At 42.8% G+C, this 25,359-nt stretch overlaps 1 protein-coding gene across 3 annotated transcripts in view; it reads right to left on the bottom strand.

The window, feature by feature from the left end:
* The window catches only part of obscnb (obscurin, cytoskeletal calmodulin and titin-interacting RhoGEF b), a 656,492-nt gene that overhangs the window by 179,091 nt on the left and 452,042 nt on the right, over window positions 1-25,359 (bottom strand). For all 3 annotated transcript variants that reach the window (XM_085987453.1, XM_085987451.1, XM_085987452.1), the window contains 4 exons: window positions 24,151-24,318; window positions 22,798-22,900; window positions 20,837-20,966; window positions 16,923-17,025 (listed from right to left, as the gene is read on the bottom strand). In XM_085987453.1, the coding sequence (XP_085843579.1) occupies window positions 16,923-17,025; window positions 20,837-20,966; window positions 22,798-22,900; window positions 24,151-24,318 (504 nt within the window). The remainder of the gene's footprint in view (window positions 1-16,922; window positions 17,026-20,836; window positions 20,967-22,797; window positions 22,901-24,150; window positions 24,319-25,359) is intronic.

The following is a 25,359-nucleotide window of genomic DNA, read 5'->3' as shown; positions in this document are numbered from 1 at the left end:
AACTTCTGGCCAACCCACGCTATTTTCCCTTGATTGACCTTGTTAAGCCTGCCCAGCGGGTTTAGCAGGCCAATTAAGGAAAAGCCGGTTGCAGAGAACGTCAACGTATGACGTTTCATCTGTCAAAAAGTTTTGACAGATGAATTGTCATCGTTTGACAGCTCTGTGAAGCTGTCAAACAGTGACATTCTCTGTACTTCAAGACCTCATCAAACCTCTTTCTTTTGCAGAAATTAGATGGTTGTTGCATTGGAGAATGCAACAGCCATTTGTCATCTCTACCGCGGAGGTGCGAGACTCTCCGCATCCCTAACCATTGAAAACTGCAGGAAGAAATAAAGGTAAGTACACTTTTTCTAACACTTTCCACTTACCTCAGATACTCACCTCTCCACACTTGCACCCATCACTTACTTCCACAGCACACTTTTAGACCCCTCCGACCCCCTACTCGCCTCGGTGAGCCTGGCGGGGTTCGGAGCCTTCAGGAAGCCTGCACTTCAGGGCTCAAAATGGGGATAATCCTCTTATCTGCCTGTTAATTACCTGTTAACAGGCAGTTGTGGCACTAATCCCCTTCCCACCTCCAAGGAGACGGGACCCAGTGCAGGATGGCTACCCGCCTTCTGGCAAGATGGCACTGAGGCAGCTTGGGCACCCGCCCCCAAATTCTGCCAATTTTCCAGCAGTCCCCCCTCCATACCTGCCTCCCCAGGGCTGGCAAGATCGCGCCCAAGGGGGTAGAAGTCATACTACAGCTGTAAAAAGTCCTGGTTAGACCACACCTCAAAATCCTGGAATTCCCTCCCTAACAGCACTATTGGAGTACCTTCACCACACGGTTCGAGAAGGGCAATTAGGGATGGGCAATAAATGCTGGCTTTGCCAGCAACGCCCACATCCCAGGAACAAATTTTAAAAAAACACCTGGAGTACGGTGTTCAGTTCTGGGCACCACACCTTAGGAAGGATATATTGGCCTTGGAGGGAGTACAGCATAGATTTACTAGAATGATACCTGAACTCCAAAGGTTAAATGACAAATAAAGATTCCACAAACTAGGGCTGTATTCCCTGGAATTTAGAAGAATAAGGGTGATTTTATTGACGTTTTCAAGATATTAAGGGGAACTGATAGGATAGATAGAGAGAAGCTATTTCTGCTGGTTGGGGACTCTAGGATTAAGGGACATAGCCTAAAAATTAGAGCCAGACCTTTCAGTATAGTGAAGTTAGGAAACACTTCTCCACGCAAAGAGTGGTAGAAGTTTGGAACTCTCTTCCACAAACAGTAGCTGATGCTAGGTCAATTTTAAATCTGAGATTGATAATATTTCTGTTAACCAAAAGTATTAAGGGATATTGGGCAAAAGCACATATGGAGTTAGGTCACAGATCAGCCATGATCTCATTGAATGGCAGAACAGGCTCGAGGGGCTAAATGGCCTACTCCTATTCCTATGTACTCTATCTAAACCCTTCATGATTTTAAACACCTCTTAGCCTTCTTTACTCTAAGGAGAACAACCCCAGCTTTTCCAGTCTATCCACATAACTGTAATCCCTTATCCTTGGAACCATTCCAGTAAATATCTTCTGTACCCTCTCCAAAGCCTTCATGTCCTTCCTAAGGTGTGGTACCCAGAATTGGACACAATACTCCAGCTGGGGCTGAATTGGCCATGGTTACCACTCCTTATTAGTATTCAGTGAACCCAACTTTGCTAATATCGAGTGAGGACAGGATCAGATTCCACTGCAATGACAACCCCCAACACATATTTGAATAGCGCTCTCAAACTCAATGTCAAGGCTCACGTGTGAGGAACTGTCATTTGGATAAGTTACTGAGGGGTGCCCAGCAACCAGCAAAGAGTAGATAGCTTCAAGAGAGGAGGGTGGGAGGAGAGGGTAAGGACTGGAAATAAAAAGTAAAAAGCAACTAGTGGATTTTCATAAGAACATAAGAAATAGGAGGAGTAGGCCATTTGGCCCCTCAAGCCTGCTCTGCCATTCAATAAGATCATGGCTGATCTTCTACCTCATCTCCACTTTCTTGCACTATCCCCATATCCCATGATCCCCTTAATATTCAAAAATCGATCTGTCTTGAATATGAACCTCCACAGCCCTCTCTGGGGTAGAGTATTCCAAAGATTCACCACCCTTTAAGTAAAGAAATTTCTCTTCATCTCAGTCCTAAATGGCGACCCCTTATTCTGAAACTGTGACCCCTGGTTCTAGACTCCCCAGCCAGGGGAAACATCCTCCCTGCATTTACCCTGTCAAGCCCTGTAAGAATTTTGTATGTTTCAATGAGATCACCTCTCATTCTTCTGAACTCTACAGAATATAGGCCTAGTCTACTCAATCTGTCCTCCTAGGACAATCCCCCCATCCCAGGAACCAGTCTGGTGAACCTTCGTTGCACTCCCTCTATGGCAAGTATATCCTTCCTTAGGTAAGACCAAAACTGTACACAATACTCCAGGTGTGGTCTCACCAGGGCCCTATATAATTGCAGTAAGACATCTTTACTCTTATAATCAAATCCTCTTGTAATAAAGGCCAACATACTATTTGCTTTCCTAATTGCTTGCTGTACCTGCAGGTTAACTTTCAATGATTTGTGTACAAGGACACCCAGGTCCCTCTGAATACCAACATTTTCCAATCTCTCACCATTTAAAAAATACTCTGCTTTTCTATTTTTCTACCAAAGTGGATAACTTCACATTTCTCCACATTATATTTTATTTGCCATGTTCTTGCCCACTCACTTAGCCTGTCTATATCCCCTTGAAGCCTCCTCACAACTTGCATACTCACCCAGCTTTGTATCATCAGCAAACTTGGATATATTACATTTGGTCCCCTCATCCAAATCATTGATGTAGATTGTGAATAGCTGAGGCCGAAGCACTGATCCTTGCGGTACCCCACTAGTTACAGCCGGCCAACCCGAAAATGACCCGTTTATTCCTACTCCCTGTTTTCTGTCTGTTAACCAATCCTCAATCCATGCTAGTATATTAACCCCAATCCCATGAGCCCTAATTTTGTTTAATAACTTCTTGTGTGGCACCTTATCGAAAGCTTTCTGAAAATCCAAATACACCACATCCACTGGTTCCCCCTTATCTACTCTGTTAGTTACAACCTCAAAAAACTCTTAACATATTCGTCAAACACGATTTACTTTTCATAAATCCGTGCTGACTCTGCCCAATCCTATTATTATTTTCTAAGTGCCCTGTTACCACGTCCTTAATAATAGATTCTACCATTTTCCATACTGTCAGGCTAACTGGTCTGTAGTTCCCCATTTTCTCTTTCCCTCCTTTCTTAAATAGTGGGGTTACATTTGTTACCTTCCAATCCGTGGGAACTGTTCTAGAATCTATGGAATTTTGGAAAATGAACCAATGTATCCACTATCTCTATAGCAACCTCTTTCAAAACCCTAGGATGTAAGCCATCAGGTCCAGGGGATTTATTGGCTTTCAGTTCCATTAATTTCTCCAGTACTATTTTTTTTACTAATACTAATTTCTTTCAGTTCCTCATTCTCGCTAGAGCCTTGGTTCTCCACTATTTCCAGGAAGTTTTTTTGCGTCTTCTTCTGCGAAGACAGACACAAAGACCACGATTTTATTAATGGAGGCGGGTTGAGTGTGGGTCAGCTGGTTTCCAGCTTCCAGTCCCGCTTTCAGCTGCTTCCGCTCCACAGACGTGATTCTGCCTTGATTGAGCTTGTTAAGCCCGCCCTGCGGGCTTGCTGGCCAATTAACAGGAAGCAGGTCAGATGACACGTCATCTGCCAGTTTCCTTAAAGGGACCATGCACAATTTTATTTTGACAGTTGATTTCTCAGTGTTTGACAGCATTGAGGTGCTGAAAATACTGACAATCACTACACAAAGGTGACCTCTAGCACCCAGGCTCTCCAATGACTCCCTCCATAGGCTGGAATAGATGACAGAAGCGATCTGTCACTGATGAGAGAGGTTCTCCCAATGAGGTGGCACTGGACATGGATTTAAAAACTTTTAAGCTAAAGAAATCTGTAAATGTATTAAAAATGCAGTATCCAACATTTTATTTCCTCTGAGATTCACCATGTGCAACATTGGATCCTTCACATCACTTCTGCAGCTGTCATCAATCCAGAAACATTACAGCAGACTCAACACGCCACACTTACCTGGTGTGGTGTCCGGACATCGGGAAACCCGAGCCAGAAGCGGCAAAATCCAAAAATAGGCCGATAACTACTGGCAAGTACCTGTTTATAGGCAGGTAATTGCCTTTAATCCGCTTCCTTGCCGCTAGGTGTTGGGTCCATTTGCAAATCGGGGACCCAACAGTTGGGAAAGCTGTTGGGAGGCAGGTTGATGGCGGGATCGGAACCCGCCGTCAATCAAAATGAATTTAACCTATGACCCACCTCCAAACCCACCCTCTGAGCGCCAGCAAAATCGTGGCCAAAGTATTTGTTTAATTTCTCTGCCATTTCCTTATTCCCCATTATAATTTCTCCTGTCTCAGCCTGTAAGGGACCCACATTTATTTTCGCTAATCTTTTCCTTTTTACAAACCTATAGAAGCTTTTACAGTCTGTTTTTATGTCTTTCCCTCTCATATTCTATTTTCCCTTTCTTTATCAATTTCTTGGTCCTCCTTTGCTGAATTCTAAAATCCTCCCAATCCTCAGGCTTAGTACTCTTTTTGGCAATATTATAAGCCTCTTCCTTTGATCTAATACTATCTTTTAACTTCACTTGTTAGCCATGCTTGGACCACATTTCCTGTGGGGTTTTCGTGCCTTAAAGGAATGTATATTTCTTGTAAATTATGTATTAATTCTTTAAATGCTAGCCATTGCTTCTCTACCATCATATCTTTTAATGTAGTTTCCCAATCTACCTTAGCCAACTCGCCCCTCATACCTACGTAGTTTGCTTTGTTTAGATTTAAGACCCTAGTTTCGGGTTTAACTTTCAAACTCAATATAAAATTCTATCATATTATGGTCCCTAAAGGCCCCTTTACTACAAGGTTATTAATTAACCCTTTCTCACTGCACAATACTAGATCTAAAATAGCCTGTTCCCTTGTTGGTTCCTCAACATACTGATCTAGAAAACTATCTTGCATACATCCCATGAATTTGTCCTCCACACTATTACTGCAAATTTGGTTTGCCCAGTCTATATGTAGATTTCAGAGTACAGTTTGCAGCATCAGAAGACATTAGCAATTAATGCTTAATACTACAAGAGCAATAATCCCAGCAATGGAAGATGGTTAACAGTTTAATTAAATTAAATTAAATGAAGCATTGCTCCCACGAAATTTAAATGTATGATCAGCATAATATGTGACAAATGTTGCAGGACTAATAATTCAATGTATGTGGACATGTGAGGATAGAAATTCTGATGCACAAGTTCAGGCGTGAACACAAAGTGCTCCTGCTATATTTCTAGTTTTACAGAAAGGTGAATCTATTTAGTTTAAATGGATTAAAATAGTGCGCAAAAGAATGCGAGTATGTTAAACATTTAGATGTGAATTTCCCCAATCAGAATTTCTACTGTAATTTTTTCAGTTGATTTGGTTGATAACAGTTACTGTACAATTTAAACATGATGCACTACCACTTGATAAAAGGGGACAGGTATCTGTCCAAAACACATGTTAACCGGATTATATTAATTAATTTACTGACTCCCCCAACCTAATTCTTGGCTAGAAATGTCAAAACATAGTTGAAGTTAATGACTTGACTTCATTGACTAGCTTGACTGGAATTGAGAAAGGTAAACTAAACAGCTATTTCAAGTTTCGCTTCTGTCTCTTCTTCTACCCTTCTTCTTGGCTTAGTTGCTCATTCTCTCGCTTCTGAGTCAGGTCGCAGCTTCAAGCCCTCTCAAGGACTTGAGCACATACTCTAGGCTGGTACTTCAGTACAGTACTGGAGGAGTGCTGTGCTTCAAAAGAAACATTAAACCAAGGCCCCATCTAGTGGCTGTAAAAGATCTCAAGCCACTATTTGCTGAAGAGCAGGGGTATTATATTGATATCCTGGCCAACATATACCCCTCAACCATCACTACCAAAACAGATTAACTGGTTATTTATCTCACTGCTGTTTGTGGGATCTTTCTGTGCACAAATAGTCTGCTGTGTTTTCCTACAAAACAACAATTGCTATACTTTTCATTGGCTTTGAAGTACTTGGGATATTCCCGAGTATATGAAAAGTGCTGTATAAATCCAAGTTCTTTTTTCTTTCAATTTGATTTTTTATAGTGTTCATCGAATGATGTGTAAAATTTATATACAATTAGTTTTTGTTTCATTGCTGAAGACTCTTTAGTCAGATATTGTGCAATCTGAGATAACACTGCGTCACAAGTTCTGGCCTCAGAACATCCATTTGAAGCCAGAAATCTCAGAAGCAAAACTGCCTGTCCCCATTCATGAAATGTGTTCTTTTGTCATTTATCAGGCTCCTGTTTTCAAAACGCAGTTCTGATTTTTTTTTAAAGTACCATTGTAGCCTTTTGGATCATGGTGAAAAACAAGTGGTGTTCGTGTACAAGTGATGCTGCCGTCCTTTAAAGCTAGGACTGCAGTTATTTCTGGAATATCATTGGGCTCAAATGCAACTGAAATGGTTAATGTGACATAAATGAACAGAAAAAGCAGACACAAACCAAACACAAACCAAACAAAACCATGTCAGAAAAAAATTGCACTGCTAGGCTGTGTACTATTGAATAATAAAGACGCATAGTAGGAATAAAGAATATCAGGCTAAGTTTGATATATTTTTGGTTTCAGGCGCAAGTCTAAAATTGACCAATAAAATGGTCCTGTTAAAAAAGGTGCCAATTTTTGCTTGCATAGTTTCTTACATGGTGCTGACATGGTTTCCAATATATACACTAAGAATGACATTTGTTAATGCATAGCTCACATATTCTGAACAAAGTGGGACAATGGTGCCATATAAACTGGAGTCTATTAATGGACTTGCAGCTTACCCAACACACAAATAAACTATAAAAATATCAGCTTTCTAAATTAAACAAATTCAAATATGTGAAAAAGAATACCATCAAAAGGAATCCTTAAATAAAAGTATAAAGACTTCAAATAAATAATAATTCTCAATCAGAAATATGATACATTGGCCTTCTGTTTAGTTGTTTTAGGATAAAGCTGTAGCTGTCATTTGTTACTCGGCAAGTGGTATCTTACAGTGGCTGTGTTGCTAGGTGCTTCTTTTTTCTTCATATTTTCTGTTCATTTCATGCTGAACAAGATGAGTGATGAAAACGGAGAAAGTGAAAAACTTTTTTCCTTCTTTACTTTCAGTACCTGTATCAAGCACTCCTGGGTCACATGTGTAGAGCTCTCTTCTCACTGGTGCAACACTATGTCCTAACAAGAAGTCGGAAATCAGCTCTCTTCCCCTGCCACCACCCCCCCTCCCCCATCCCAATTAATGAGGAATTACTCTTCTAACTCACAAGATTTCTCTATGGCTTCTCTAAAAAGATTCATTTATGCCAAATAATGAACATGCCAAAAACTTATGTTTGTGTGGTATCAAGACACTGTGATTATTGTGATGCCAGACATAGTCACATTGTCGACAAAACTGCTATAGTAGCTTTGATGCATGTAAAATGAAGCTGAACTCTGTTACAATAACAATTTTCCTCCCAGACAGTGGGATTTAATTGTGAGGTTTTCAAAAGAACGGTTAATGAAGATTACAATATTAAAAATAAAAATTAAAAAAATCGCACTGGATGTCAGAGTGAAGTTTCACCTGTTCCATATTGTTATCACTATAATGTTATTTCAGTCCCTACCGATTCCAGGAGGTGACACAGTACAGGTAAAAAGGAAACCTGCAAATGCTGAAAATCTGACTTTAAAACAGAAAATGCTGGTTATATACACAATAGGTCAGTCAGCATCTGCAAACTGAAAGGACAGTTTAATATTTTGGGTGTGTTCCCTTCATGACCCAAAATGTCATAACCTTTTTGCAGATGCTGACGGACCTGCTGTGTATTTCCATCCTTCTCTGTTTTTATTTCCTTTAAATACAGCCTGTATCTATCATTTAATCCTGGGAAATTATATTCTGCAATATTGTATGCGCCTCAACACATCTGCATCAAATTCCCCTCTGCACTATTTTAATGGAGATATTAAGATATTAACCATTTATTTTAAAAAGGTTAAAACTTTTTTTTTTTAAACAGTGAACAGACGAATTTGATACAAATGCACAAAGCCTTCATAAAATAATATCGCACAGCATAATTTCCAGGCTATAGCCTTTTCCAGACAACAGTGTTGGTTTTAAGATATCACACCTTAAGACACAGTTAAATAAAAAGCTCAAACATTTGTTTCCAGTTCTTGTAGATGGATTGGATATATAATTTTATCTAAAACACCAGGCTACTTGGACTTGGGTAATGAAGCAACAACGTAACAGGATACAGCACAAATACTGGGCTGTTATGGACATCTTTACTTGGTCTTACTTTTATTATATAGCAGAATGTCCGCTCCTTTTACTAAATCCAGAAACCAAATATTACACAAATGTGGGTGTACGTGAATAAATTGATCTCCTCAAGACTCCTGAAAACTGGTGGCAAAGTGAATAAATGACTTGTGAATAACACTAAAGCGCCACTGTCAATGAATGCTTTGTTGAAGATCAGGGTAGAAAGCAAAGCCATATACAAGAAGCACACGCTTCAACAACAGTATGAATGGGTGATCGTGACCAGAAAAGATTCAGCATCATTACCCCTTGAAAGCCAGAGGAAACTATATAGCACCTGCAGGAAGAAATGCTTATGCTGCAGTGATGATGTCGCTGCTAATGTATCCTTATTTTTGTGCAAGGACACTAACCAAAAGATATGGGAAGACATAAAGCAGACAGTTTTACACGTTACATCCAGCATAATCATCTGCACTGTAAGTAAGAACACCGCAGAGTAAAAATATAGTTAACCGAACAAGTGCATCAATTCAACCACACTACTGGGAGCTGATCGTTTTTCCTCTATCCTCATCAGTCTAGGAGTATCTTCTTCGTCTTAATCCTTAGTATGTTTCAATGATTACAACTTTCAAACACAACTACAGAATGACTACAATAACCAACAAAACATTTTTATATACCTGTAGCTTTCCAAACTAAGATTCAAAATCGTGGAAGATATCACATAATCCAAGATCAAGAAAAAAAGCAGCACTTTTTTCCTTCTTTACTTTCAGTACCTGTATCAAGCACTCCTGGGTCACATGTGTAGAGCTCTCTTCTCACTGGTGCAACACTATGTCCTAACAAGAAGTCGGAAATCAGCTCTCTTCCCCTGCCACCACCCCCCCTCCCCCATCCCAATTAATGAGGAATTACTCTTCTAACTCACAAGATTTCTCTATGGCTTCTCTAAAAAGATTCATTTATGCCAAATAATGAACATGCCAAAAACTTATGTTTGTGTGGTATCAAGACACTGTGATTATTGTGATGCCAGACATAGTCACATTGTCGACAAAACTGCTATAGTAGCTTTGATGCATGTAAAATGAAGCTGAACTCTGTTACAATAACAATTTTCCTCCCAGACAGTGGGATTTAATTGTGAGGTTTTCAAAAGAACGGTTAATGAAGATTACAATATTAAAAATAAAAATTAAAAAAATCGCACTGGATGTCAGAGTGAAGTTTCACCTGTTCCATATTGTTATCACTATAATGTTATTTCAGTCCCTACCGATTCCAGGAGGTGACACAGTACAGGTAAAAAGGAAACCTGCAAATGCTGAAAATCTGACTTTAAAACAGAAAATGCTGGTTATATACACAATAGGTCAGTCAGCATCTGCAAACTGAAAGGACAGTTTAATATTTTGGGTGTGTTCCCTTCATGACCCAAAATGTCATAACCTTTTTGCAGATGCTGACGGACCTGCTGTGTATTTCCATCCTTCTCTGTTTTTATTTCCTTTAAATACAGCCTGTATCTATCATTTAATCCTGGGAAATTATATTCTGCAATATTGTATGCGCCTCAACACATCTGCATCAAATTCCCCTCTGCACTATTTTAATGGAGATATTAAGATATTAACCATTTATTTTAAAAAGGTTAAAACTTTTTTTTTTTAAACAGTGAACAGACGAATTTGATACAAATGCACAAAGCCTTCATAAAATAATATCGCACAGCATAATTTCCAGGCTATAGCCTTTTCCAGACAACAGTGTTGGTTTTAAGATATCACACCTTAAGACACAGTTAAATAAAAAGCTCAAACATTTGTTTCCAGTTCTTGTAGATGGATTGGATATATAATTTTATCTAAAACACCAGGCTACTTGGACTTGGGTAATGAAGCAACAACGTAACAGGATACAGCACAAATACTGGGCTGTTATGGACATCTTTACTTGGTCTTACTTTTATTATATAGCAGAATGTCCGCTCCTTTTACTAAATCCAGAAACCAAATATTACACAAATGTGGGTGTACGTGAATAAATTGATCTCCTCAAGACTCCTGAAAACTGGTGGCAAAGTGAATAAATGACTTGTGAATAACACTAAAGCGCCACTGTCAATGAATGCTTTGTTGAAGATCAGGGTAGAAAGCAAAGCCATATACAAGAAGCACACGCTTCAACAACAGTATGAATGGGTGATCGTGACCAGAAAAGATTCAGCATCATTACCCCTTGAAAGCCAGAGGAAACTATATAGCACCTGCAGGAAGAAATGCTTATGCTGCAGTGATGATGTCGCTGCTAATGTATCCTTATTTTTGTGCAAGGACACTAACCAAAAGATATGGGAAGACATAAAGCAGACAGTTTTACACGTTACATCCAGCATAATCATCTGCACTGTAAGTAAGAACACCGCAGAGTAAAAATATAGTTAACCGAACAAGTGCATCAATTCAACCACACTACTGGGAGCTGATCGTTTTTCCTCTATCCTCATCAGTCTAGGAGTATCTTCTTCGTCTTAATCCTTAGTATGTTTCAATGATTACAACTTTCAAACACAACTACAGAATGACTACAATAACCAACAAAACATTTTTATATACCTGTAGCTTTCCAAACTAAGATTCAAAATCGTGGAAGATATCACATAATCCAAGATCAAGAAAAAAAGCAGCATGAATGAAGTACAATATATGATAGATTGCATACAAGAAATGGAAATGCTGTGTTGCCAAGTTAGATGCATGTTAAAAACACATTCTGACTAGTCACATTGATTTAACAAATTGAGCAAATATGAGTCCAAGAACTAAACTGCACAAGTTCAGGTCTCAGAATTTTCATTTTTTGTTTTCCCCCCAGTTTTTCTTTATATTTTTTTTTGGCAAGTCAGGTGAATAGATAATATATTCTTTGATAATAATCTGAAATCATCAGCTAGCAATTTTTGGTACTGATGATTATATGTATAAAATTACTAGTTGGGGAGGGAGAAGTGAGGAGCACAAGGGAGATAAGAGGTGTGGAATAGGAGAGGAGAATGGGAGTGGAAAGGGTGAGAGAGGAAAAGGGGGCTTTTGCAGTCAATGAGCGTGTCCAGACAGGGGTTTTTGCCTGTGTGGGCAGGGGGAGGGCCTGTGATCGTTTTATCTCTCAGTGCGTGGTGGTGCTTCCCGCAGTCCACAGGGATTATATTGAGTCGGGTGCCTTCCATTTGTTTGTCGCTGCGAAGTATAATATTTATCCAACGTCTGGCTGCTTCCTTTCCTTTTCCAGCAGATGGAAAGCTTGTAGGCAGTGTAGATGAAAGCATAAAATTACAAAGGGATATCGACAGATTAAGTGAATGGGTAAAACTGTGGCAAATGGATTTTAATGTAGGTAAATGTGAAGTCATCCACTTTGGACCTAAAAAGGATAGAACCGGGTACTTTCTAAATGGTGAAAAGCTAAAAACAGCGGAGGTCCAAAGAGACTTGGGGGACCAGGTACATAGATCATTAAAATGTCATGAACAGGTACAGAAAATAATCAAAAAGGCTAACGGAATGCTGGCCTTTATATCTAGAGGACTAGAATACCAGGGGGTAGAAGTTATGCTGCAGCTGTACAAAACCCTGGTTAGACCACACCTGGAGTATTGGGAGCAGTTCTGGGCACCACACCTTAGGAAGGATATATTGGCCTTGGAGGGAGTGCAGCGTAGGTTTACTAGAATGAGGGTTAAGTTACGAGGAGAGAGTACACAAATTAAGGTTGCATTCCCTAGAATTTAGAAGGTTAAGAAGTGATCTGATCGAAGTTTTCAAGATATTAAGGGGAACAGATAGGGTAGTTAGAGAGAAACTATTTCCGCTGGTAGGAGATCCTAGGACTAGGGGGCATAGTCTAAAAATTAGGGCCAGACCTTTGAGGAGTGAAATTAGCAAACACTTCTACACACAAAGGGTGGTAGAATTTTAGAACTCTCTTCTGCAAATGGCAATTGATGCTAGATCAATTGTTAATTTTAAATTGGAGATTGATAGCTTTTTGTTAACTGAAGGTATTAAGGGATATGGGCCAAAGGCGGGTATATAGGGTTAGGTCGCAGATCAGCCATGATCTCAATGAATGGCAGAACAGGCTCGAGGGGCTCAATGGCCTACTCCTGTTCCTATGTTCAGCTTGCTCTGAGTAATTTTGTCATTGATTTTTTTTATATACACCTTGTAGAGCATTTTTTAAGGTTGTCTCTGCTTTTTATTTATAAACAGAAACTTAAAAAAAAATTCTGGAGGAGGTGGAGTGCCTTCAGCCATCTAGATCTGAAGCTCGAATTCCCGCCCTAAACCTCGCCGCCTCCATTTCTCTCCCCTCCTTTAAGACACTCCTTAAAACCTACCTCTGACCAAGCATTTAGTCACTGCTCCTAATTGTTCTTTGACTTGGTGTCAATTTTTGTTTGATTATGTATCTGTGAAGCACCTTGAGGAATTTTTCTATTATATAAAGGAACTATATACACTGCATTTGCAATTCCTCAGATAATAAAGCAGTCCATGCCCACATGCAGCAAGACCTGGACTGATAAGTAGCAAGTAACATTTGCACCACACAAGTGCCAGGCAATGACCATCTCCAACAAGAGAGAGCCTAACCACCTCCCCATAACATTCAATGGCATTAACAACATCGAATCCCCCACCACCAATATCCTGGAGGTCACCATTGACTATTAACTCAAAACTGGACCAGTCAAATAAATGTTGTGGCTGTTAGAGGTCAGAGGCTAGGTATTCTGTGGCGAGTGGCTCAGTTCCTGACTCACCAAAGCCTTTCCACCACCTACAAGGCACAAGTGAGGAGTATGATGGAGTACTCTTCACTTGCTTTGATGGGTGCAGCTGTAACAACACTCAAGAAGTTCAACACCATCCAGGACACAGCAATCCGCTTGCTCGGCACCCCATCCACCAGCTCGGCACCCCATCCACCAGCTTAAGCATCCACTCCCTCAATCACCCATCTACCAAGGCTTCTTTGAAAGCACCTCTAAAACCTGCACCTCTACCACCTAGAAGAACAAGAGCAGCAGGTGCATGGGAACACCATCACCTCCAAGTTCCATTCCAATTCACACACCATCCCAACATGGACATATATCGCAGTTCTTTTAGCGTCGCTGGGTCAAAATCCTGAAACTCCCTATCATGCCTCATAGTGGGAGCACCTACACCACACGGACTATAGCGGTTCAAGAAGGCGGCCCACCATTACCTTCTCAAGGGCAACTAGGGATGGGCAATAAATGTCGGCTTTGCCAGTGGTGCCCATATCCCAAGCATGAATTTTAAAAATATAGATGTACATTGTTGTTGTTGAGGAGGGGGGGGATGAGGAGAAGGGGAGAACAGAGGGAAATGCTGAGGGTGGGGGGGGGGGGGAAGAGACAGGGGGAGAAGAGGTAGGGGAGAGGATAAGATGGGAGACAGAGAAGAGACAGGGGAGGTGTAGGGGAGAGTGAGGGGATGGGGTGAGATATAAAAAGAGGGGTGTGGCAATATGAGGAAGGGGACAAAGGAAGATGTAAGGGAGTAGGAGGGGAGGGGAGAGAGGGGTGTGGAAGAGGAGGAGGGCGGGGAAGGAGAGGGACAAAGGGAGATGGGGTGAAGGGGACGTTGGCCTCAGTGGGTGGGAGTAGGAGCCTAATGTTTCAGAAGGGGCCAATGGCAGCAGTTCTTATTCTCTTGGGTCTCCCTTCCTCACATGGGTGTTTCCCACAATACCAATTGCACCAACCCACAATGCTCGGAAAACCCCTCCTGATTCCTGCTGGGCCTCAGGATCTCCTTGCTCAGGTTTCCTTCCCCACTCACAGTTAGACCCTATCTCATTATTCACAATCCCCAAACTGATTCCCAATGTTCCCTAATCACATAACTGCCCTCAATGGTTTCAGACATTGAGAACTCTCCCCAGTGCCCTTAGGTTCCACGATCTCTCTCTCAGTGACTCCAGGCCTATCCAGTGTTCCTGGAAGCCTATCTTACAGTACTGCTAGATGTTGAGACCCCATCCTAGTACTACCAGATCGAAGGGCCACTCTCAATGCTGATAATTCAGTGTCCCTGGTACAGGTAGACTATCCTTTATCCGAAAACCTCGGGACCAGCCGAGTTTCGGATAAAGGAGAATTTCGGATTTCGGAAGGTGGGTCGGCGGGGGGGGGGGTCGGCGGGGGGGTCGTGCGCACGACTTACGCTGACGCTCAGCGTAAGTCAGTCGGGGTCGGCGGGGGTCGGGGCCGGCGGGGTACGGGGGGGGGTCGGCGGTTGTCGGCGGGGTCCGCGGGGGGGTCGGCGGTTGTCGGGGGTCGGCGGGGGGTCGTGCGCACGACTTACCCTTTATCCGAACTTCCAAAACTGGAACCCTCTAAAAACCGAAGGTTTTTTCGTTCGTACGCACGACTTACGCTGAACGAAAAAACCTTCGGTTTTTAAGAGGGTTTCGGTTTTCGGAAGTCCGGATAAAGGGTAGTCTACCTGTAATACACTTCCCATAATAACCTTTGTTCTTATAAAACCTCTGAATCACAGTGAGCAAAGGCACAGAAGGTCCACTGGTTAATAAATAAAATAGATCGAGCTTTAAAAAAAAATTAGTGCTCCCCTCTGTGACTTTTGTTATTCTGCCTTATATCTCCACTTTACTGGTGGGAAGCGAGGTACGGGGTGGTTGGTCAAGGGATCCAGCAAGGGTTGTAGGAAGGTTTCAGGTGATGGGTGAGATGTAGGCTGAACTTGGGCTAATTGGTGGCGATTCTGTATGTTTGGAAAGAAATGCAAAGGGAAGGTACTGCAATTCCCTTGCATTACATTTGCATTTCCCCTCTGCTGCCAGCACAGCCTCGGTCCTATTGCCTCCACTACCTGATGCCTTTATTGCACTGGGGCTGGAGTATATGAGCAGGGAAGTCTTGCTGCAATTATATAGGGCTTTGGTGAGACCACGCCTGGAGTACTTTGTACACTTTAGGTCTCCTTACCCAAGGAAGGATATACTTACCTTAGTAGGGGTGCAACGAAGGTTCACTAGATTGATTCCTGGGATGACAGGGCTGTCCTATGAGGCGAGATTGAGTAGAATGGGCCTATAGTCTCTGGAGTTTAGAAGAATGAGAAATTATCTCATTGAAACGTATAAAATTCTTACGGGCTCGACAGGGTAGATGCTCGGAGGCTGTTTTCCCTGGCTGGAGAGTCTAGAACTAGGGGTCATAGTCTCACGATAAGGAGCTGGCCATTTAGGACTGAGATGAGGAGAAATGTCGTCACTCAGAGGGTTGTGAATCTTTGAGTATCCACAGCTCTCTGGGGTAGAGAATTCCAGTTGTTGCGTATATTCAAGATTGAGATCGATAGATTCTTGGGCACTAAGGGAATCAAGGGATATGGGGATAGGGCAGGAAAGTGGAAATGATATAGAAGTTCAGCCAAGATCTTACTAAATAGTGGAACAGACTCGAGGGGCCTTATGTTCTTATGCGCTTAAACAAAGTCGTTGACCTCAATATCCATTATGTTGCTTCTGCTTTGCACCAATGCCTCATGTCTGTATGCTCCTCTCCCCTCTCTATCACTCCCATCCTCTTTTGTCACTTCCCCATCTGCTTATGTAGTCGTTTGATGCCTTCCATGTGACACGCCCTCCAATTTATATTCCTCCCATCACTCACCCCTCAAAACTCTGCCCTTCGTACACCCCCAAATTCACCTTCTCCTGCTACTTGTGCCTCTTCCCTTAATACCATGTCCTTTGATCACCCGTAATACTCTTTCTCCACCTCCCCCACCCTTCCCTAAGCCCCCCTTGCCCTTTCCTTCTGACCAACTCCGGTACCCCTCCCACACCCTAGTCTCCTTGCAACTTTGCTCCTAATTCATCTTTTCCCACTCTCAGTCCTAAATCTCTTCTCTGTGTCCTGCCTCCCGCCCATGCTGTCTGTTAGTTGCCAGCCCTGGCCTGTCCATCATTTTCCCGATGTGCCCCACAATCCTGCTCTGTCCACAAGCCTCACTTGTTCCCTTCGCCAGTAATCTGTCAGTTCAAATCTCCTTGAAGTAAGGTTTGTGGAAGGAAAGGGTGCAGAATTTGTACGTCTATATAGTGAGAGAGAGAGTTTTTATAAGTCTAAATGATCAATTTCATCCTTTTAATTTTTGGCTGTTTTCAGGAAAGTCTCCGAACTCAACCATTTAACCATAATTAACTTGACTTCACTTCCTGACAACTGCGACAGCTTCTGGACCAAGATTTTCTCTAATTCTTCAGCTCCCATAACGATGACTACAGTAGAAAGAGTAACTATAGAACTTACCTTCAATCATGACAACCTGATGATCTCTCCTTTCTGGAATCAAGACAGGGGCCTGAAGGTACAACTCTGCAACATTTCTAGCTGTACCCAGCTTGTTTGTAACCTGGGAGAATAAAAACACAACAATTCACATTTACAAACATAAAATAGAATAAGAGCATTGCCTCTGATGCACGTGTTAAATTATGTTGGTGTACTCCTCCTTTCCTGTGCTAGTACATCTTTAAAGTAGAAGTGTGTTCTATTGAATTATTGCACAATCCTATATATTGTAATGCAGAACTGTTAAAGATGTTTATCTTTGTTGGGCTGGATACCATGGAGCCTTGGGTGGCAGGAGAGTCACACATGGGCCAGAAAGTAGGGTGCGTGGCAGCGGACTGTCAGCGGGGGATTTGGAATGGAACCCGGATCTTCGAGGGTTCCAGCCGTCGTTGTCCCCATTACAACTTCCAGTACTTTTAGAAGCAGGTCCATAATTTGCTCCCTCACAAAAGAGCAAGTATATTGCAGTGTGATGTAAATAAGGAAAATGTATTTTCCTGTTATGCCCCTAGCAACACTGAAAGCCAGGAGCAGCAATGAGTCAGGAATGTCAGTGGTGGGCATGCGCAAGTTGCTCTTCACCCCAGTGCTGCTCCCCCAAGGCCACTGCAGAAATTTTGGGGTTATATAAAGTTCAAATCCATATTCCCATTAACTTACATACTCTATATTTCAAGTTTCTGTACTAATAGGTCTTGGTGTTCTGTTTTGGGATTTGACCACAATATTAACAACTCTTTCCAAACTTCAGAAGATCCGAGAAAGACAACTATGATGGTTTCGTCACTTTTCCAGAATGGAAACAGCTAGAATACCTTTCAAGGCCCTGCACATAGAGGCACATGGAACAAGAAGCTGAAGAAGACCAATGAAGCACTGGATAGACAATTTCAAGAGTGACTTGTCATACAAAGAGACACAGATGACTTAAGTGGCTAGGCTAGTTCAGAACTGACAACAGTGGAGTGAATTCATTCAGCGTCGCTGTCTCTGCTGAACTGACAGATGGGAATTTAGTAGTAGTTTCCAAACCTACACTCGTACAAACAGTAGTATTCAAACAGGACAAATGAGAATTATAAGCAAATGAAACTGAGTTCCTTGGGATTCAAGGGCAGAATGGCCCATGAGCCAGTCTGGACTCCCCATCAGTGAAGGGAGCTATCTGCACAACTATTTATGCCTCTCAGTTGCCCGGATTATTGTGTTTTATGATTAAAATACCTAGTCAGAAGCACCTTAGAGTCATAGGCCTAGAAATTCAGTATAGCCGCGTTTGGGGCGCTAGTCCTGGCGATGCGCAAAGTTTAGCACCAGGCGTAATTTAGCGCCACCTAGCGTGATATTGGGTTGCAGCGCCCCTAAAGGTGATTGCGGCGCTAAATCAGGCGTTGCACGCTACTCTTAAGGCGCTAACCTGGCGGCGCAACCCAATTCCGCGGCGGCGGGGCGCAGCGAAGGTGCTGTCAATAATCACTTTCCCTGAGACACACTGGCGCCGGCCAGCTCTTAAAGGGGCAGGTCAATTGGCATCACCAGACACACTCACTGCCTTGTAGGCCTTCAAAGCGGTGGGAGCCTACCTGTGGTGCACCAGCCTAGCAAGACATGGAAAGGGTGAGGCAGAGGGCGGAACGCCTCACTGATGGGGCATTGGATGCTTTGGTTGGCGCAGTGGATGCTTTGGTTGGCGCAGTGGAATCAAGGCCAAGGAAGATGGTCGGAATGTGATTTATGTTTTGGACAGTCTCCCGGGTGTGAGAGGCAGTTATGTGTCAGTGTATTAGTTTTGCTTTCTGTTGCCATAGCTTTCTCATGTTTGAAGGAACCACATTTTGTGTAATGAAACACTTTCTTCATTTACAATGGCCATGCCTGCTATTTACATGCATCTTGCCCTTCACAGGCTTGGGGGTATCAGACCGGTTCCATTCCTGTTCTTGGAATGGCAGCAAGCATTCCGTGAGAGGGGCCTAGAAGCTACTTCTGATCAGCCTCTGACGCGCAGCCTGAGAAGAGCCGCTCGCGTAGAAGTTCAGGCCAGCAGGCATCTTCTCAGCCACCGACAGAGATGTCCTGCACCTTATCTGAGGCTGAAGATCTGGCTGAAGCAGCTGGCACAGCTCAGTCACCACCTCCTTTCTAAATCGCAGCCTTCTGACACACTGCTCCTCCGGCATGTTCATGTAAGAAAACTGCTGTCGGAAAACCCTGCCAGCGTAAGGTCTGCTGTGGCGACGTCTGTTGGCCCTCCTCCATCTGGCCATGCCCGCCCCCCTCTCCCTGCGTCTCAGTGCCCTTTCCAGATGATTCAGCAGCAGTACGTTCCCCTCCAATGCAGCCCCCATAATAAGTGCGCACAGGAAGGTTCCCCGTTGTCAAGGCTCACCAACAGCAAGGTGATGGTCAGAAGGCTGAAGATCGTCTGCCTGCGGTGGCTCAGTGGTCAAATGGCTCTCAGTGTGCAGCTCAGCAACTCTTTGTAGCTCTCGAGGAAGTTGTGCTCCAAAAATGGCTGCAGCTTTTAAGCCACACCAGTCCCCTTTAAATAACGCTCCTCCAGCCCGAGAGCAACTTGGTAAGGTTCCAGGTAAGCTGTCACTATTAGCGCCAGGCGCTACGGAGGGGGGCGCCACTGAATTTCCGGTCCGGGGCGCCCAAAAGGCATTGCACACTCAAATGACGTCACAATCAGCTTGCGCCCGTGAGCGGGCGCTAAATGCATGCTCAATATGGGGCGAGGTGCTAGGCGCCCTGCGCCCGCCCGGAAATTGGCTAGCGCCCCACTTCTCGGCCTCTTTAGGCGTTAATCGGTGGCGCAACCAACCGAATTTCTCCTCCATAGAGTTATACAGCACAGAAAGAGGCCCTTCGGCCCATCGTGTACACGCCGGCCATCAAGCCCTGTCTATTCTAATCCCATTTTCCAGCACTTGGTCCGTAGCCTTGTATGCTACGGCGTTTCAAGTGCTCATCTAAATGCTTCTTGAATGTTGTGAGGGTTCCTGCCTCTACCACCCTTTCAGGTAGTGAGTTCCAGATTCCAACCACCCTCTGGGTGAAAAAGTTTTTCCTCAAATCCCCTCTAAACCTCCTGCCCCTTACCTTGAAACTATGCCCCCTGGTTATTGACCCCTCTACTAAGGGGAAAAGTTCCTTTCTATCTACCCTATCTATGACCCTCATAATTTTGTACACCTCAATCAGGTCCCCCCTCAGCCTTCTCTGCTCTAAGGAAAACAACCCCAGCTTGTCCAGTCTCTCTTCATAGCTGAAGCGCTCCAGCCCAGGTAACAGCCTGGTGAATCTCCTCTGCACCCTCTCCAATGCAATCACATCCTTCCTATAGTGTGGCGACCAGAACTGCACACAGTATTCCAGCTGTGACCTAACTAGCGTTTTGTACAGCTCCATCATAACCTCCCTGCTCTTATATTCTATGCCTCGGCTAATGAAGGCAAGTATCCCATATGCCTTTTTAACCACCTTATCTACCTGTCCTGCTGCCTTCAGGGATCTATGTACATGCACCTTCAGGTAAGATGTTGCAAACTTCCTTCTAATGTGGCATCAGAAAGTTCTACCTCAGTCAGATCAGGAATGCTGCTGACTGCCATTCCATTTATTGAAGTGGAACATTAAACCAGATTGGGAAGAGTTCTATATATATATGTGTGCGTAAAATGTGTAAAACTATTGCAACATTTAATTCTATGCTCATACTTGACATATGAAGTCAAGCCTCCCATCCCCAAAAGGAAATTGGTTATGCTAGTGAACTAAATGGACAGTTGTTCTGTTGAGTTGTATTTAAACTTTATAGGTGAAAATTATTCTTTGAGCAATAAAGCTTTCTTCGTCATACTCACTTCACATTCATAGACTCCAAGATCATTCTTTTCTGTGTTTTTGATGACCAGCACGGCAACTCCAAATTGCAGGTCATAGAAAGTCTGGTACTTTGTTTTATTTGTTATTGGTGAACCATCAATACTCCATCTTCAATAGAACAGAATTAATCGTAAATCAATGTAACCGATATTTAAGAAAACTTCAAAAACATCCATTTTCAGTGGAATATTTCAAAATCCAGTTTAGTGAAGAAAAGCCTAACCCAGAAATTGTAAGCGCAACGAGGCCATTAATCCAGCAGGCAGGTCAGAAATTGGATGGAACTTGGATCTGTATGGTTTCTGCTCCATTCACAAACTCCCACAAAATTTAAAATTAAGTGGGAAGTTGCTTCTAGTGTTGGCCCCCACTTATTTTTTGGGAGCAGTCTGGGTGCGTTCCAGGACTGCCCTGGGAATCCCGCCAGATATGGTTGTGATAGGTCGAGCAGTTCCTTGTCTGCTGAGAGTAGTTCCATTTTGGGCCTAATGTGGACACCACCACCTAGTGATCAAATACTAATCAATCCAGAGGGGTTGATCACTATTCCAGACTGGGCCTTCTAATCCGTCAGAGACAAAAACATTTCAAACTTTGATCTTTGGCCTGATCCAGGCCTTTGGTTGCTCTTCTGGCAGTGGCAAGGTGTTGTCCCGAGATCATTCTGACTCCTCGAGGGTGGGTGGCTCTATTGCGTCACTATTGGCACAGGCTCACTCCCTAGTTAAATGGCCCTATACCCGGACAGTGCCATGATTAGTTTAAAGTGGTGCCACCAGAAATCTAGGCTATGGTATCCACTAATCTGAAACAACAACTGTTGAATCAGTTGATTTATATAAATACATATTTGTTTGCACTACATACATATATGCACATAGGATAATAAATGGTTTGCAATGATTTAAAAGGATGTAATTTGATCAAGTAGATTTGATGAACATTAGAACAAATGTTTATCTGAAAAAGACAGCTAGGTGTTCAATTTTAAAAACATGTTGTTTATAGATTAAAAAGGGGAAGGGGGGGGTGGCGGTTGGGAGGCAACTAGGAGGGGGAGAGTTTGTCTGGAGGCGTGGAAGCAATCAGGGGGTGGGGGAGGGAGGAGGAGACCAGCAAGGGGAAAGTCAGCGGAAGAAGAGGGAGGCAATTGGGAGAGGGGGATGGTGATCGGGAGGGGGAAGAGGTGATCAGGAGGCAGCGAGGCAATCCGCAGGGGGAAGAGGCAATCAGGAGAGGGGACCTGGAGGAGGATCTGGAGACCAACTAGTGAAAATAATTGGTAACTATTTACAGTCTCAAAATATTTCATAATTTTGAAAAGTTCTATTAGAGTTACCTTTTAACCTATTCCAGTCTAGTAAAAAAAAATCCCGAAATTTGTTGAGCCTTTACTCACAATTATAACTTTCATTCCTGACACCATTCTTGTGAATGTTCACTGTACCATTTCCATGGCTCCAATATCCTTCCTTTAATTTTGTGTCCAAAACTACAACAACTTGTATTTATATAGCTTCTGTAATTTAGATAAACATCTCGGGGCATATCACAGAAGCATGAGGAAAACAAACGTCAAGCCATGGAAGGCGATTAGGAGGGGGTGACCAAAAGCCTGGTCAAAGAGGTGAATTTTACAGAGGGTGTTAAAGCAGAGGAAGGTGATGAGGCAGAGGGTTTTAGGGAGGTAATCCCAGAGGGTTGGTCTTAGCCTTTACACTGCACAGGGTAAATCTTGTGAGGCTACTCTCCTAGCACAGAGCCTCGCTTGAGGAAAGCGTGAATCAGTGCAATAGTTACTGTGCTCAGTTTGCAGCACTCCCAACTTACCTGTATATATTTACTGTAACATAGCATAACATTTACACATCAGAAGATGTTTTTTTTTTTTAAATCAACCAATGCAAGAACAAAAGGTTATTAAATGAATAAACTTTACCTTATCTGTGGGGCTGGTGCAGCTTCAATAGTACATGCAAACTGTGTATCTTCATTCTCTATAAATGGGATGTTTCTAAGTCGGCTTACAAACCTTGGAGGCACTGGAAATTAAAGTAAGAATATTAATTGTTGATATCATAAAGTTTCCTACAAATTCAGTATTAAGAAAAAGTGATCAGCTTTGGTATATTATCCAATTTAGCAGGCAAGTGATCTTAATTGGGCATTGAAGTTCATTATTTCAAAGTTTAACAGTGTGATACCAAACTTTGTGTTTCTCTAATGTTAGCAACCAAACCCTTGAAGCCCCAAAGAGTTATTAGTAGTTCTACCTGGGCTGATGAGAAATTAGGGCCTAGAAATTGCTGTGCGCAAGGAACGATTCTTGTACTAGAATGGGTATGCCCGAGGCACACCTGATATTAGGCCTCGAACTTCATTTCCGAAGCCAGCGAGCTGAGGTCGCCCGCTGGGCATCCTCAGGCAGCTCATCGGCAACAGCGGCCCTCAACTAGCTTCTAGGAGGGAGAGAGGAGGTGTTTAGGTGAGGGCTGGCACTGCTGTAGAGTCGGGATGAGTACTCCTCCTCCCAGCTCCACAGTCAGGTAAATAATTTTTAAAAAACGTACCTTTTTGGTGGCGGCCTCCAGTGGTCCCTTTAAGGATTGCTGGTTGGGCCGCATGTAGACCTGGTTTTCCTGAACACAGCTGCCTTGGCATTGGCTGCATTCAGGGCAGACCAATTTCTGGAAGGGGACCTGAAACAGGCGTTAGGCCCCTTATTTACATATGCAACAGGCCCTGGACGCCTCTTTATTTGCCTTCACAAAAATGGCAGGTTGCGCACTTCTTGCGTAGAATGTGTGCGCACGCATGCACACCACCTGACAGATTGGATGCTCAGGAGCCCATTTTACGCCTGCAAAACAGCCGCAGCGTCGACTAATATCTAGGCCAAGTTGTCAAGTGATATCATTGACTTGGGCATATCTACAGCAGGGAAATTTCAATCTTTATATTCCCGAGTCTTGGCTGACTGGAGTCTTGGCTGACTGAAAAACGGAACTTTAGAACTAGTTTTCAGACAATCAGAGGCTGCTTTTGAATGACATGTTGCTCACCTCCAAAACTGATGATGGAATTCAAGAGGATCAGAAAAATAGATAAGTATTTCAACTTTAAAAAACAAATGAACAGAAAATGTTGATTTTTATTAGAAAAAAATAAAGTTTAAATAATATAAATAGAAAAAAAGGAACGCATTACTTTCCATGTCCAATGCCACAGGAGCTTCACTAGTTTTACAAAATTTTTAGATGTTTAGGTGAAGGCGATTGGGATCTGTTCCTACCTTGTATAAGAATCTTTCCAAGTGTACTGGCATTTCCTGCAGTACTGGCTGCATAACACATATACTGCCCTGAGTCGGCAGCATTGAGAGTATCCAAGATCAGCGTGCAGGAGCCGTCTTCATCCTCTATAATAATGTGATGTGGGTCAACTTCCACAGGTTTGCCATCTAGTGTCAAAACATGAATGAGTATTTTGAAAATGCTCAGCGAAATTAACAATTTTTGTGCGAGGTCATCACTAGATATGCAACAGGTATCTGTTATCTAACCGGCATAAGCAAATCACATTGATTTAGACATTTGACTTTGTTAAATATTGGCCCGTAATTTCCAATAGGAGGCTTCCTGCGTGCAGATGCCTCCTAGCGGGAAAAAAATCTACGCTCTTACCCGAGGGCACCCGAGGTCCGGACTCCTCCACCCCTGGGCCTCTCCTGGTGCGCGCGCACACAAAGGCCCAGGTATCCCAGGGGCGCAGGCAGTTCGCAAGCGTCCTTGGGGTCATGTGGGCCAGGCGAGCCAATGGGAGAAGGGAATCCCCCTTCATACTATTGACAGGTAGACCTGTCAAAAGTATGAATGGGGATCACTGAAAAAAGACACTACAACATTAAATGCATTTTTTTTAAATCACATTTTTAAAATGAGTTAAAATTACATTAAATTAAATATTTTAAACAAATTTAATTTTTTGATAAAAATAAAGTTTTTTTTACGGGGCTGAAAATAAACTTACCTTTTTTAAAAGTATTTTTTACATTATAAATGAGTATTTTTTACTTTTTTAAACTCTTATGCTGGTAAAAGCAGGCCTTACGTCTGCTTTTACCAGGCAAAGATTTTTAAGGGATTTCAGCGGGCGAAGGTTCTGCAGAAAGCGGAACACTCCACCTGCAGAGGCCCTTCTCCAGGTCAAGCGGATTCTTGACAGATCAGAATTGACGGTTTTCAGCACATGTGCTTCGCATGCCTGAAACCAGCACTTGTGAGGTCCCTACGGTTGTGCACACACATCGGAAATTACGGGCCATTACAAAAAAAATACTGAAGCACTGGAGAAAGTGTAGAAAAATTTACAAGAATGTTACCAGTATTGAGGGGATGCAACCATCAAGAAATATTGAGCAGGCTGGGACTCTTTTCTCTAGAAAAGAGAAGACTAAGAGGAGACCTAATATAGGCCCAACATTATGAAGGGGCTCAACAGG

This window comes from Somniosus microcephalus, chromosome 5 (assembly GCF_052327205.1).
Source record: "Somniosus microcephalus isolate GS21.2 chromosome 5, FLI_Smic_1.0, whole genome shotgun sequence".
NCBI lineage: Eukaryota > Metazoa > Chordata > Chondrichthyes > Squaliformes > Somniosidae > Somniosus > Somniosus microcephalus.
Note: the sequence above shows the minus strand (reverse complement) of the source record. Positions and strands in the feature narration are given on the sequence as shown.